The following is a 15348-nucleotide window of genomic DNA, read 5'->3' on the forward strand; positions in this document are numbered from 1 at the left end:
AGGCTGAATCGGGGCGTCCATGAGGCAGACCCTCTTTCATGTCAGACAGGGTCAACCATAAGTGCCTCTCCGCAGCCACCATAGCTGCCATGGACCGCCCAATCGCTCGGGCGGTCTCCTTGGTGGTGCGGAGGGAGAGATCAGCGGTCCTTCTTAGCTCTGAAATATCATGGGATTTGATCTCCTCTCCCTCGTCTAGCTCTTTAAGCAGGTCGGCTTGGTACGCCTGTAACACCGCCATGGTGTGCAGACATGCACCAGCCTGACCTGCAGCCGCATATCCTTTGCTCACCAAAGCCAATGTTGTTCTGAGTTGCTTTGAGGGCAATACCAGGGCCTTCAGAGACGATGCCGCACAGAGGGACAGATAGCTTGCGAGCGTCTGTTCCACCCTGGGCATCGCGCTATAACCGTGCTCTCCCATCCCCACCACATTTCCATAATAATCAGATGAGGGGATTTAGAGGCGGGCAGAGAATGGCGATCTCTTCATGCAGGTCGGGAAAGAATGGAAGGCCCCGGCTGGGAGGTGGCTGACTCGCGGCGCAGGAAGCGTTCATCGATCGCGTTCATCCAAATCAACCTCCTCGGAGGATAGAGGCGGAGCGTCGACCCCTCTCCCTGAGTGAAAGGAACCGCAGAGCGTGCTTCCGACTCTAGGGATTGGGTGCCAGATCTGGTGGAAGTGGAAGGAGATAGGGACTGGCCCGTCTCCATTCCCTCCACCAAATCCACTTCCGAACCCCACGAGTGCAGCCGCCGTTCTGCCTCGGCAGAAGCGGGACCAGCACCACCGGCAACGATAGCGAAGGCCCCCTCCTCGAAGAGGGCCCTCCGGGAAACCACGCATAGGCTGTGTGTATCCCCACCAGTTATAACCTATAGCGCGATTTGGAATCGCCATCAGAATGCTTTACTTTCGCCTTGCTCTTTGGCATGTCTAGGAACTCTAACTGGACTGACAACAGTAAATAAGACTCACAAGACAAACAAGTGACATTCACACACAGAGCGCTTGCTGAAAGACGCGAAGCTGACGCCAGCTGCGCGGCACATGCTTTTATAGCTTCCTGGTCGCTTATTTCACCCCGCCTGTGACGTCACGCTCTTCCATTGGACTGATTACACACAATATTCAGAGTCGCTCATTTGGGCGCATTCCCCAAAGCGCATTTGACGCAGCTCGAGTTCCGGAAGAGGAACTTGCCGCTGATTTGGGGCTGGATGTTAGTGGACTAGCACAGCAAGGGGTAAAACATGAATTTTCAAAAACAACAAATACCTTGATGTTAATAAAATTACTGGCGAGCTATTTATTGTTGAGAAAATGGATAGGGAAAATATGTGTCCTATGAAAACCACGACAACGTGTTTTCTAAAATTAGACTTAATAACTGAAAGCCCATTGCGCATTTTCAACATTGAATTGGGCATCACAGATATTAACCATAATGCTCCTCATTTCCGGCGAGATAAAATTGAATTAGATGTCTCATATTCCGCAACACCAGGAGAAAGATTTTCTTTGCCCAATGATTTTGACCCGGACGTTGGTGCCAATACAGTCAAGATCTATAAATTAAGTGAAAGTGAACATTTTACTGCTGATATACATTCTGGTGGTGATGGTACAAAATATGTCGATTTGGTTCTCATGAAGGCTTTAGACAGGGAAGAGAAGGCTGTTCATAATCTGATACTCACTGCAATTGCGGCGTCCCTGCGTGCTCTGGCACTGCTGATATCATTGTGCGCGTCCAAGATACAAATGACAATGCCCCTCAGTTTGATCAAGCTTTTTATTCTCTGAATATGAGTGAAAATTCTCCAGCGGGCACTGTTGAAGGCCCAAACGCTGATCTTACATACTCATTTACACTTTACACTTCGGAGAAAACGCAAGAGATGTTCTTGTTGAATTCAAAAACTGGCGAAATTGCAATTAAGGGCACCATTGATTATGAAGATATGCAAATATTTGAGATGTTCGTTGAAGAAAAAGACAATGGTCAGGTTCCAAACTCCGGACAATGCAGAGTGACCGTGCATGTTAAGGATATGAACGATAACTATCCCGAGATAAAAATAAAATCTCTTCAGAACACGGTGGATGAAAATGTCCCAGTCGGCTCTGTTATAGCTCTAGTGGGTGTTAGTGACAGAGACACTGGGGATAACGGTAAGATAAATCTGACAATGAACAAGTCCTTACCGTTTCTTTTAAAGAAAACCTCTGACCACCTCTATGAGTTGTTGGTGTCAGAACCGTTAGATCGTGAAATTGTCCCAGAATATGAGATCACGTTGGTTGTGACGGATGAAGGAAGGCCTCCCTTATCTGATAACGAAACTATAAGTGTCCATTTGCTAGATGTCAACGACAATGTCCCTCAGTTCCCACAGACATTCTACACGATACCTGTTATGGTCGGGCACCCCTGGGCTACATTTTCACATGTATAATAACTTATGCAGCACCCAATCTAACGTAAGAATATTTAATTAAAGGTACCATTATTCTTGACTTTAGGCTATATGATAAAATAATAATAATAAAAAAATGTTTAATAATATACATTTTGAGTGTAAGTGCAAATTGTAACCTAACTTGCACAAATTTTAAGGCACCTCAATGTGTGTGCGCCAAGTGGCGCTGTAGTCTCACAAATAGTAGTACATCACTTCTTCCTTTCAACGTCATTATCACAGTTGTCCATTTTGCAATGAACCCTTGTTTTCTGCGTCTCTGGCTTAAGACGAAATATTTCGGTTTACGTCGAGGAAACTTTAAATCTTTTATCGCTTCACTAACAGTTCTTTTTGCATATAATTTTGGAGTCATATCGAGTGCTTTTGTTGCTTTGTCCTTGCACCATAAGCATTTGATCAGACAATGGATTCTGATTTGAAAACCCGGTCATGGAGAAGGTATGTCTCGCTGTTATTACTTGTATCAGTATTTAATCAATCCGCCCTGGCTGTTACTCACTATTCTATTCCAGAGGAGATGGAAGTGGGATCTGTAGTGGCAAATTTAGCCACTGATTTGGGACTTGATGTACATACTTTGGTTAAACGAAATGTCCGATTAGATGTTATTGCCAACAAGAAATACCTCGCAATAAACAAAGACAGGGGGGAGCTGTACATACTAGAGAAGATTGATCGTGAATATCTGTGTCCTCTTAAAACGACCATGACTTGCTTTCTGAAGCTGGAAGTTACTGTTGAGAATCCTGTGCGAATTTTTTACATAGAACTGGAAATCACAGACATAAACGATAATAATCCTCATTTCAGACGAGACACAATCAATTTAGATATCACTGAATCTACACCTGCGGGTGAGCGATTTTCTGTCAGTAATGCGGTGGATTCAGATGTTGGTTCCAACTCGGTTAAAACTTATTATCTGAGCCAGAAGGAGCACTTTGATATTGAAATTCAGTCTGGGAGGGACGGCTCCAAATTTGCTGATTTAATTTTAAAAAAGCCACTAGATCGTGAAACTCAAGCAGTTCATAATCTGATACTGACAGCAGTGGATGGCGGAGTCCCTCCGCGTTCAGGAACGGCCAGTATCGTCGTTCGTGTGTTGGATGCAAATGACAACGCCCCTAAATTTGATCAGGAGAGCTACACCTTCAGTTTAAATGAAAACTCACCCATAGGCAGCCTGGTTGTTAAATTAAATGCAACAGATCTAGATGAGGGTTCTAATGCCGACCTTGTGTATTCATTTAGTCTGTATACATCGGAGAAGACACAGAAAGCTTTCAGCTTAAATCCTGATAGTGGTGAAATTAGAGTGAATGAGATGGTTAATTATGAAGACTTTAAGATTTACAATATGGAGGTTATAGCATCAGATAAAGGAACTAATCCATTATCCGCTCAATGTAAATTATCCATTATAATTACCGACATGAATGACAATCACCCAGAAATTTCAATTAAATCATTTCAGAGTCCAGTTAAAGAGGATGTACCTGTTAATACAGTAATCGCAGTTGTTAGTGTAAGTGATAAAGACTCAGGAGAAAATGGACAGGTAGATGTTCATATTTCTGATGATTTACCTTTTGCGCTCAAAGAATCGTCTGATAATTATTATGAATTATTCGTTTCAGAACCGTTAGACCGTGAAAAGGTTCCAGAATATGACATCACTATTACCGTGACTGACAGGGGCAACCCGCCGTTATCTGATAATGAAACTATAACTTTAGAGCTACTGGACATTAACGACAATGTCCCTCAGTTCCCACAGACATTCTACACGATACCTCTTATGGAGAATAACGCGCCTGGAGCTTTACTGAGCTCTTTAACTGCTATAGATCCAGATCTCCATGAAAATCAGTATCTAGTCTATTTTATAATAGAGAAGGAAATAGTGAACACCTCCATGTCCATGCTGTTCTCTATTAACCCAGAGAACGGCAATCTTTACGCACTAAAGACGTTTGACTATGAGATAGAGAAGGAGTTCCTTTTCCACATCGAGGCCAGAGACTCTGGTGTTCCTCCGCTCAGCAGTAACGTGACCGTTCACATTATTATCATGGATCAGAACGACAACACGCCGCTTATAGTGTCTCCATGGCGCGCGCACGGCTCGGTGGTGGAGGAAAAGATCCCGAGATCCACCGATAAAGGAACTCTGATCGCCAAAGTCATCGCCATAGACTCTGATTCAGTGCACAACTCTCGAATCACGTACCAGTTTCTCCACAACACTGACGCCACATTATTCAGCTTGGATCAATATAATGGAGAGATCCGGACCATGAGGATGTTCAGTTACAGAGACTCGCGCCACCAGCAGCTGGTTGTGATCGCCAAGGACAACGGAGAGCCCGCGCTCTCTGCTACAGTCACCGTCAAACTGTCCACGGTGGAGATCGCCCTTAAAACCTATGCTGACATGACTGAGGTGCCTTTGGGATATGACATCTTCTCCGATTTAAACCTGTATCTGGTGATCGGACTGGGCTCTGTTTCATTTCTTCTACTCATCACTCTATTGGTCACCATCGTGCTGAAGTGTCAGAAAACGAAGCCCAGCAAAGCGGCTCCTCCGTGCAGGAACAGTGTGATCAGCAGCGAGAGGAACTCGACCATCGCGGATTCCACTCTGGTCTCCAACGATGCCTACTGGTACAGTTTATTTCTAGCAGAGACGAGGAAAGGAAAGCTGGTGGTCAGACAGCCTGTGCCAAAGGGAGCGAGATACATCGTGTCCAGTTTACCGAGGAGCACAGGACTGACCGAGACCAGCGACTCAGCTGCTTCTACTCTACAGGTGAGACAATCCAAATCAATTATCATACAAAAATGTACATAACGTTTCACCCACAATTTCCTTTCAGATCGTAAGAGAAGAGGTGGCGCGTGCGACCTACCCTAAAAAAGAATACTCAGTTTTTCTCAGGTTGAGAAAATATGAGATTTTTTTCCTCTTATATTTTAATTACTTTCATTTCTTCTCAATTATCTTTTTTTATCATATATTTTTAAACAACTTATGTTTTTGTTCTTTCAACGTTTTTGATGCTCTTCATCTATTAGCACTCGCACATATTTCCATTGCATCGAGCATAAAAAAAAAAAAACATAAATAGTAAAATAGAAGAAAACCTATTTCAAGCGAGACTTTTCTCTTCTTATTGTTTATGTTCAGACTAAACTCACTGAGCGTCGCTGTTCTCTAAGAAAATGATTTTGGTCACAATCACCATGACATATTTCCTATGGGAGCAAAGCGCACACAGAAGGCTTCCACCCGATTCGGACGTTATCACTCGATTGAATGGGGCGTTATCAGCGGTTATCAGCCCATAGCTATGGGCCAGGAGGGGCCTCCTGTGCCTACTAGTAGGCTCAGAAGGCCGTGATCATCCATCCAAATGGTTGATCACCCACAAATATACAAGAGAAGACTCCAGATCCAATCCCAGAATTCCTGCTCACCTGTAATCGGAAGTCTACTGGACGAAAGCGGCAACGTTGCGATATTTTCTGCTTAATATTTTCAGGTAAGACTATTAAAATTATAAAACTGAGCATTTAAACTGTAACGGAAAACAATGCATACACTCGTATTGCGTGTCATTATTGTTGACATGAGATAACCGTATTGCGATGTGTCTGCAAACGTTATCGCTAGACCATATTACGTTATTAGCGTGTTGTTATGTTAACGTTACATGCTTTATGTGAGCATTAACGTTGCTAATATGAGTGTGTATTTACGTCTGAAGCTAATGGGGGAATTTAGTTTCGAGTTAAACTGTCAAAATGACTTTTTACACTCTTACAGGCTTATTGCATATTGTGTATGCTCGATAACTCCTCACTGAAGCCAGATCATAGGACTAATGTAGCCCATATTGACTTGAGAGAAATATTAAACAAGATGTATTTTACGGATGTTTGGAAACCTTGCGATCTTGACTAGAGTGTAAAATAAAGTTCTGTGGGTTTGGATCTATCTATCTATCTATCTATCTGTCTATCTGTCTGTCTGTCTGTGTCTATCTGTCTGTCTCTCTCTTTCTCTCTCACTCTCTCTCTAAAGCTTGCTAGCTGTGTATATATTTATATAATTTATATATATATATATATATATATATATATATATATATATATATATATATATATATATAGCTAGCTGTCTGTCTGTCTGTCTCTCTCTTTCTCTCTCTCTCTATAGCTAGCTAGCTGTGTATATATTTATATAATTTATCTATCTATCTTGAACTTGAAAAATAAAACCCAAAGGTCTGTCTTTCTGATTAGCTGTCTGCCTGCCTGTGTTACATTAATTTCTTTTTACCTAACTTTTTTGTCTCCCTTTACAGCATACATTTCCAGCTGGTTGCAAGGACTTCTGTGGCAAGTTTGTTTTATTACTTCCATGCTCTATGTCTTTGTTGAACTATCCAAAATTTGGTTTTGGGCTGTTTAGAATTTATTGTTCACAAATCTGTCTTGTGAAAGTTTCTCTCTGTCTGTGTTTTGGGTTGAAGATGGCCGAGAGAGGTAAGCTGTACAGTTACTAATCTAGAAGCATTAGGCAAGAGTGTCTGAGAACGATGGTATGATCTGCAAAATGTATTTTTTTATTACTGATTTATTACTGACTATCTATTTCTTTATTTGTTGTTATTCAACAAGAGAGAACTCCCATTAATGGGAATCAAAAGGAAACCCTGAAATCATTTTTTAAGGATGGAATGACACGAGTTGGTTCAGAATTAATACCAAGAGCTGCATCAGCTACTGGTTTGGACACCAGTGTCGTAGAAATAAGGTTTACTTTTGTGCCACACTAACAAACATAATGTCAAATAAATAAATCATTCTGCTGCACTGCTTGTATAAATCATGTGTTTTGTTAACATTCGGTTTAATTGGTGTAATAACCTTTTTGCTATTTTTTTGTTTTTCAGAACTGGATTGGTAATTACAAAAGATCGCAAATGACCAATGCTTCGTCTGAGCCCCGGCCATCAAAGGCCAAAGTTCACATTATAGAGCTGTCACCTTACAATCTTTTTTGTAGGGACAAATTCAAAAACAAAGGTGAGAAACAAAATTTAAAGACTGTTTTTATTTTTTTTATACTAAATTGTTTCTTTTCATACATGGTTGCCTTGTTGACATAAGGTTTATGAGGGTCATGAAGCGTCATGAAACAGATTTTAATGATAGTATTTGGGAAGTACTTCACTCACACAAATTACATTCATCAGTTTAAGAATGCTGAGTGTATTGAAAAGAATCATCAGGTCATCTACTTTACACCTTATCTTGTTTTTACAGAGTTGTTACAGATAAATGGTTTTCACAACCCAAGTACTGATTGTCGTTGTATGAATTTACTTTAGAAAGGAGATGCTGACTCTAATGCGTTAAGTTTTTCCTCAGGCACAATGAATGATATTAAGGGCAGGTGCGCCACATTGGGTGAAGATGCAAAGCAGAAATACATTCAAGAGGCAGCAGCACTGAGGGCACACGGGCAGGCACAGGACCTAAACCCTGAGGTGAGGGATGCCCGAATTACAATGGACTTAAAGAAGCTGAAGTTAGAGGTTCATTTGCTAAGCATTAGTGGTATTCTTAAATTATTAGATGGAAGGATGATCAACAGCAATTGTGGTGTGAGCAAGACATTGTGTTAGACAACCGGATTGTTTATCTCTAGTTTTTATCATAATTTCAAATGAGTTCGTTACAAAAATATTCCAAGGCTATCAACATCAAATATTCTCACATTGAAGAAATTGTCAAAGACTCATACCACCATCTCAAACTGGAAGCAGCTGAAGAACAAAGTGGTCATGAGATTTCTTTAATTAAAATTTAGTTACCCCTCTGTCTCAGGTTTGATTTACATCCATTTCTGAAACGAAAAACCCAGAGTTTTCCTAAAGCCACTTTCTGAAATGGAACCCAGGAAAACCTGCTTTTATCTTATGATTTATTATCAGCAAGATCTGAGATCAATTGATGTGCAATACCCCACATATTCCTTTGGCAACAGTTAACAATGAACACGCTGCCTTTGAGATGTTGCTTTAAATATAGTGATGAGTATGATTTAAACTAACTCGCTTGACTTTCAAAATATTTGTGTTTTTCCTTTGGTAGATAGAGGCAATTTGTGCTGTGTCAGCTACGTCCATTTTGATGATAAGAAGAAGAATGCAAGAAAGAAGTGGCGTTCATGGTCTCAGTGCACAGTGTGCCAATCAGGGTCACACACAGCATGTGGATTAAAAAAGAACATGTGCCTTCACTGCCAATGTCAAGACACCATGCAAACACCCTGAAGATGTATCTTGTTACTTGTTTGGGTTGGTTTTACTGTGTTGACGGCCCCCAACCCATCCATACAAACACACACACACACACACACACACACACACACACACACAATACATACATATGCTGCAAATTTATTGTAATGACCACACTTCACACGTAAGAAGAAAATTGTGATCTTTTTGTTATTTTCATTCACCCCAATTTTTATTTATTGTTGTTTGTTGGCACCATTAATGTGGTCTCCTTTATACAGGACTTATGTGGGGACCAATAAAGTTATATTGTACTGAATTGAGTCTACATGCTTTTTTTTTAATATATATATATATATATATATATGCACCTGTTTCAAAATTGGTTCAGTAGGGCTGGGTTTTAGCAAGGACCTCACCATAATATTCACAACAGTGGGTCAGAGTATGATTTCATGTTATGATTAGATGCTTCACATAACTTTACATTTTTCACAGTTTTGCTGTCACTAGGAGATGCTTGGCAAAAAATATATTGAAAAGATGGTTACTGGTACTTGTAAAAACTTTGGTATACAGCTGAACACTACAATTTATTTATTTTAAATTTAAATGGTTTCTATGGCATTGCTTACTTCCACTCTGAAGTATTTTCTTCACAATTACTGGTACGTTTTTATTTTAATGATAAACATTTAAGAGAAAATGTGAAGGGTATCATTTTATCTGTGTTAAGGATACCAATTGTTTCTCCTTGGATTCAGATAAATAAAGTTTATTGTCAGTTTATGTGAGGGAGGACTGGTGTGTTCCACTTTTGTTTGCAGTTGTCTGCCGTGGGTAGACTACATTTAATTCAAAGTGCTGTCGGTCACAATTATGTTTATTATATATAATTAATTATACATTTACAATCTGATTAGTTTATCTGGTTTGCAAATTAGGGTTGTAAAATTATATATTTACTGAACATATAAAATATCTAGTATAGCCAAACTACTAATTACATTGCATGTAGATGAATGCAAAGAAATTAATTGACATGCTTTCAAACATGCTTTTTAAATGACACATGAGTTTTGGTAACATGGACTGAGAAAACATTTAACCATCTTCTGCTCAGAAACCTTGTAAAAACTTTAACTTTTACCAGCAATCTTCAAATTATCTTATTTTATGTACAACATAGGAAAGCAACTCATACAGGTTTGGAAATACATGAGGGTGAGTAAACGATGACAGAATTTTCATTTTTGGGTGAACCATCCCATAATTAGATAGCATATATATATATATATATATATATATATATATATATATATATATATATATATATATATATAAGCCATGTGTGTACCAAACATAAATGCAAAATGAGTCTGTGTGTGTGTGCGGACAAGGTATGTGTCATGTTGTGGGTTCAGAAATCTGTTTACAAAGTCAGAAACAAACAAACAAGCAAATAGCTTCTTTTTATATAGGCTATGGCTATTGAGCCTTCAAATAGCTCTCTGAAACTACACCCGAGATGGCTTGTGCATGTGAAATGAGAAAATTTAAACTTTGTTGTAGAGCTAAACCACATACATTGTTAGAAAGGTCTTGACCTGGAGAGTAACATATGTAAGTATGAAGATTCTACATGGCTCCTGTTTTGAAATACTGACCTTTGAAACATCAGCTTGGTGCATATTTGAAGGCTTATAATTAAGCAATAAAAAGGTCTACACACATGGGGCCAACTGTTATAGAGAGCTCTTGTCCTCATTTATGATAAATATGGTCAAGAGCTTGGGATATTGTCAAATCTGGTTAAAAGTTATTTGAACCCATTTAAAATGTAGACATTTAAAATCTGATTACATAGATATGTTTACAATCCGCCCAAACTCCACACTGTACTCTCAACTCACTATTTGCAATATCCAATTCTAAGAAATACACGATTTAAAAAAAAAACTACAATTCCCTATAGCTACGCAATGCAGCTTGATACAAATCAAGCACTGCAGTTGTAGTTTATCTGGTTTGCGAATTAGGGTTGGAAATTAGGGTTGTAAAATGATATATCTACTGAATATATCAAATATCTAGTGCAACCAATCGATTAATTACACTGCATCTAGATGATTTACGTTAAGAAAATCTAAATATATTTGTTTATTTAAGATTTTTTTAGCCGAAATGTAGAACCCGCAAACCCCGCCCACAACACAATGCACTTCTGTAACCTTCTGCTACCAAAAATGCGTTTCTCTGAATCGAAGGAGAAATGTGCAAAAGTTATATTAATATATCGTATTGTTGAGTTATCTGTTTGTTGTTGTTTTTTTTTGGACAGATGTTGAATTTATCATTTAAAAAAAGTGTCTTGTGAATAAAATACTTTTGGGCGGAAATACGTTATGCAAGCCACGTGGTTTCAGCGATAGCAGCGTAACCACCATGGCAACAAACAACGAACAAACTAAATGTAATATACATTCACTGAACGAAGAAAGTGAAAATAAAATGAAAGCAGCCAATGGGAATAATAGAAAAAAGTGTTCAATTACATAGGCTTGGATCTGGAGAATTTCAAGCCAATAACAGTTATGTAGGAACATACTGTATGTAGCACACTGTCACATACGGATTTTGACTGTAAATCCATTGTATGTCATTTTTTAAGTAAATTACTTTTCATTGACTTTAAATGTGCTGTGAATAAGTGCAGAGCACCATGGCTAAAAACATGGCTGTAACTCTAAGAGTCAATACACCTCTATGTTCCCTTTTATTTTATTTTTTTACAAACTCATAGTTGCTTCCGAGGATTCAAGATCCAATAATGTATTGTCATTTCAACTCAGTCGAAGGGGATTTTGATGGTGAGCTCACAAAAAACAAAACACCTCCCACACATTTGTACATTACAGTAAATAACATATTACATTATGGTAAACACATTTTTTTTTTAGATTAGATTAGATTCAACTTTATTGTCATTATGCAGAGTACAAGTACAGAGCTAATGAATGCAGTTAGCATCTAACCAGAAGTGCAAGAATATAGTGTTTTATATACATAAAAGTGCAGAGTAAGTGAAGCTTATGATATACAGAAAGTACAGTGTAGTTGCTATATACAATATTGATCGGAGTATATACAGAATATAAATATGAATGCAATGTAGGGATTGTATGTACATTATGAACAGAGCAATGAAGGATTATATATTATGAACAGCAGGAACGTGAGAACAGTGGTAATAAATGCAGTTGGATGAATGTGCAAAAATATTGTTGAACAATGTATTCTATGCAAAATAACAGTAGTGCAATATTTTTTATATAAATATTTTACTGTGCTTGTACAGTAACAATTATAGACAGTTTATTTTTACAATTTTGTACTCATACAGACAGACTAGTGGGATATGTATGCTTAAATACAGTGCCTAAGCTTTAAAATAGATCAGACCTAGTAAAACAACATGTCCGCACAAGTAATGCAGTAAAGTAATTATTATATTATATTATATTATATGTCTATAATGTCTTGTACATGTGGGTGAAACATCACAGTGGCTTGATGTCATTTTCTTTCCAGCTGTTGAAGACCTTGAATGAGAGCAGCTTACTGCAGTCCTAAAGAGTTAAGCAAAACATAGATTTATGAGAGGAATAGTGATCTTTTTCACAATTTTAATTAATATTTCATGGACTCAGTAACAATGATTAACCTCTTGAGGCTTTGAGCTGTCAAGATGTGATAGCAGGTATTCCTCTAAACATGCGGGTTCTGTGTAATGGATCAACCGCACTTGTCCCAGAGCTTTGATTCCTCACAAGGCCAAAGTTGGCATCCAATGTGACAATCATATCTCCATCCGCCTGGAAAACAAACACTTACAGTAACACTGGTTTTGTACCCGCACCAGGTTTATACATTTATACTATTACTTCTATTATAATACTACATAAACAAATTAACTTAGTTTGATATTCATTCAGATTTTAATTCTATGCCATTAATTTAATCAAACAAGAACCACGCTAGAACTATAACCAACCTTTGGACATGCTGGGCATATGGTTCCATCATTTAATTGTGGGCAAATATCAACCAAACTTCTTTGTCGGAAGTGGTGATGCCTAAAATGGGATATGGGGTGTTGCAAAAACCCTCAACAGAAACCTGACACTCCAGTGACAGAGAAACAGAAAGCTCTAGCAGAGGGATGGAGAAGGCTGTCTGTCTGGGGCTTGTGGCTGTTGCTGGTCAGAGCCCATATCTCAGAAGAGTACAGGTTTCTGGTTCACACGCACACATGGTGACTGTAATGGTGCAGAGCTGTCCTGCCAAATATAAAGAGGAAAATAACATAAAAACATAACCTAGTACTACTATAGAGACTACCATATCAGTATAAATTAAATTAAATTAAATGTATGCATTTAGCAGACGCTTTTATCCAAAGCGACTTACAGTGGATTCAGGCTATACATTTTTACCCATCATGGTAGTATATAAACTATACATTTAGTTTATATAGTATAGACTAAATCACTTGAGTGTGTCACATATAACTTAATGTTTGTAATTATTGGAATCAACAAACAACTTTTTTTTTTTTATTGCATCACAAATTTGATTAATTCCTTAAAGGAAATCATTACTCCACATGTAATAGGATTGAATTCCTTAACCTGTCAATAAAATTAAATACATTAAGATTTTGTATCAGGTAAAATGACAAACCTGTGCTGACAATGACCTTCATGTCCTTTGTGTACACAGCATGGGTGCCATGGGCTTCAGGTAAATATAAGAATAACCCCAGGGAGGATGGCTCATAGTAAACATTCTGTAAGAAAGATGGATAGCTCTAATGTTCTTAAAACAACAAAGTTGTGACACTAACAGTTGATACTGCATAGTGCTAAAACAATTTGAAGTATCGACTGAATCTGTTGACATTACTGTGAGTTTGCTGTCTGTATGCAAGTATAGCAATAGCAATGTAAGACTGTATGCTATTGTTCTTACATTCCACTTTTCAGGAAGATGCAGTAAATTTCTGTGAATCCTCTTCAGGCAAACCTCACAGAACACTGCAGTGGAGCTGCACTCAATGCACCTATAATCAGCATGTTCTCAGCAGACAGCACACTGGGTAGTGACTGATGCTGAACATTCAAACGTCACCTTAAGCATCTCATCCTTGACTGCATCCCAGGCATGAAGCTCTCTCTCCTTTGCCTTACTGTATGCACTCTCAGAACAGCTCTGTGTCACATCATCAGGTTCAGCAGGTTGAGATGTAATAGAAGGGTCTGAAGGGTGGGTCTGTTTGTAGCTGGGCTGGGGAAGACCTTATCTGAGGTAAGAAAACTTCGCAGGGCCCGCAATAGACCTCCTCACCAACTTAATTTTAACGTTCCTGAAACGTGTGCTCATCTTAAGTGCTTTTCCCATATCTGAAATCAAAATATTTGACAATTATTACATAAAGCAAAGTGCAACCCGTACCGTACTTCTTATCACAGCCTAAAAGACAGAAACACATGAGTGAAAATGGGATGCAGTCAGGTGAGGGATATTTGGTGCGATAGTTAGATAGATCCATCTAGCTAGATAACTAGATATATAGATTGCTAGATAGATAGATAGATAGATAGATAGATAGATAGATAGATAGATAGATAAATAGACATCGAGCTAGATCTATATCTAAAGATAGATTATATAAATAGATACACAGCTAGCTAGCTATATATATAAACTGCTCAAAAAAATAAAGGGAACACTTGTGGGTTATATTGTGTTGTTAAGTATTCCCTTTATATTTTTGAGAAGGTATATAGATAGAAAGACAGATCCAAAGCTTCCTGATATAGGATCAAATCCAGCCAAGCTTTGTTCAAACCCACAGAACTTTATTTTACACTCTAGTCAAGATCCCAAGGTTTCCAAACAGCCGTAAAATACGTCTTGTGTTTAATATTTCTCTCAAGTCAATATGGGCTACATTAAGCCTATGATCTGGCTTCAGTGAAGCGTTATCGAGCATACACAATATGCAATAAGCCTGTAAGAGTGTAAAAAGTTTTTAAATGTTTACAGTTTAACTTTGCGTTTAACTAGAAACTAAATTCTCCCATTAGCTTCAGACGTAAATACAGCAACGTTAATGCTCACATAAAGCATGCAACGTTAACGTAACGACAGGCTAATAACGTAATATGGCCTAACGTTAGCGATAACGTTTCACTATACGGTTATCTCATGTCAACAATAATGACACGCAATACGAGTGTATGTATTGTTTTCCATTACAGTTTAAATGCTCAGTTTTATAATTTTAATAGTCTTACCTGAAAATATTAAGCAGGAAATATCGCAACGTTCCCGCATTCGTCCAGTAGACTTCCGATTACAGGTGAGCAGGAATTCTGGGATTGGATCTGGAGTCTTCTCTTGTATATTTGTGGGTGATCAACCATTTGGATGGATGATCACGGCCTTCTGAGCCTACTAGTAGGCACAGGAGGCCCCT

General features: G+C 38.5%; 1 protein-coding gene and 1 long non-coding RNA gene across 8 annotated transcripts; one reads left to right on the forward strand and one right to left on the reverse strand.

The window, feature by feature from the left end:
- The first annotated feature begins 2712 nt into the window (after window positions 1–2712).
- LOC113067274 (protocadherin alpha-C2-like) lies at window positions 2713–9126 on the forward strand. 6 transcript variants are annotated; one of them, XR_003279297.1, is made up of 4 exons: window positions 7019–7100; window positions 7455–7587; window positions 7933–8099; window positions 8659–9126. XR_003279297.1 is itself a non-coding variant. In XM_026239626.1 (3 exons), exons 1-2 carry the CDS (start codon window positions 2894–2896, stop codon window positions 7939–7941), a joined length of 2421 nt encoding a protein of 806 aa, XP_026095411.1. In that variant the 5' UTR covers window positions 2713–2893; the 3' UTR covers window positions 7942–8099; window positions 8659–9126. The 6 variants fall into 6 exon arrangements, 2 of the variants coding, with proteins under 2 accessions (XP_026095411.1, XP_026095413.1); XR_003279298.1 differs by having other exon boundaries at window positions 7933–8051; XR_003279299.1 differs by lacking the exon at window positions 7019–7100 and adding an exon at window positions 7111–7315.
- A 2906-nt stretch (window positions 9127–12032) lies between these two features.
- Window positions 12033–15224, reverse strand: LOC113067275 (uncharacterized). Of its 2 annotated transcripts, XR_003279302.1 has the most exons (6): window positions 15167–15224; window positions 13998–14269; window positions 13551–13656; window positions 12862–13147; window positions 12532–12682; window positions 12033–12436 (listed from the first exon to the last, which is right to left on the reverse strand). It is a non-coding gene; the product is annotated as an uncharacterized LOC113067275 (long non-coding RNA). The 2 variants fall into 2 exon arrangements; XR_003279301.1 differs by lacking the exons at window positions 13998–14269; window positions 15167–15224 and adding an exon at window positions 13839–13991.
- Window positions 15225–15348: the final 124 nt, after the last annotated feature.

The sequence above is a fragment of the Carassius auratus genome, chromosome 50 (assembly GCF_003368295.1).
Source record: "Carassius auratus strain Wakin chromosome 50, ASM336829v1, whole genome shotgun sequence".
Taxonomy (NCBI): domain Eukaryota; kingdom Metazoa; phylum Chordata; class Actinopteri; order Cypriniformes; family Cyprinidae; genus Carassius; species Carassius auratus.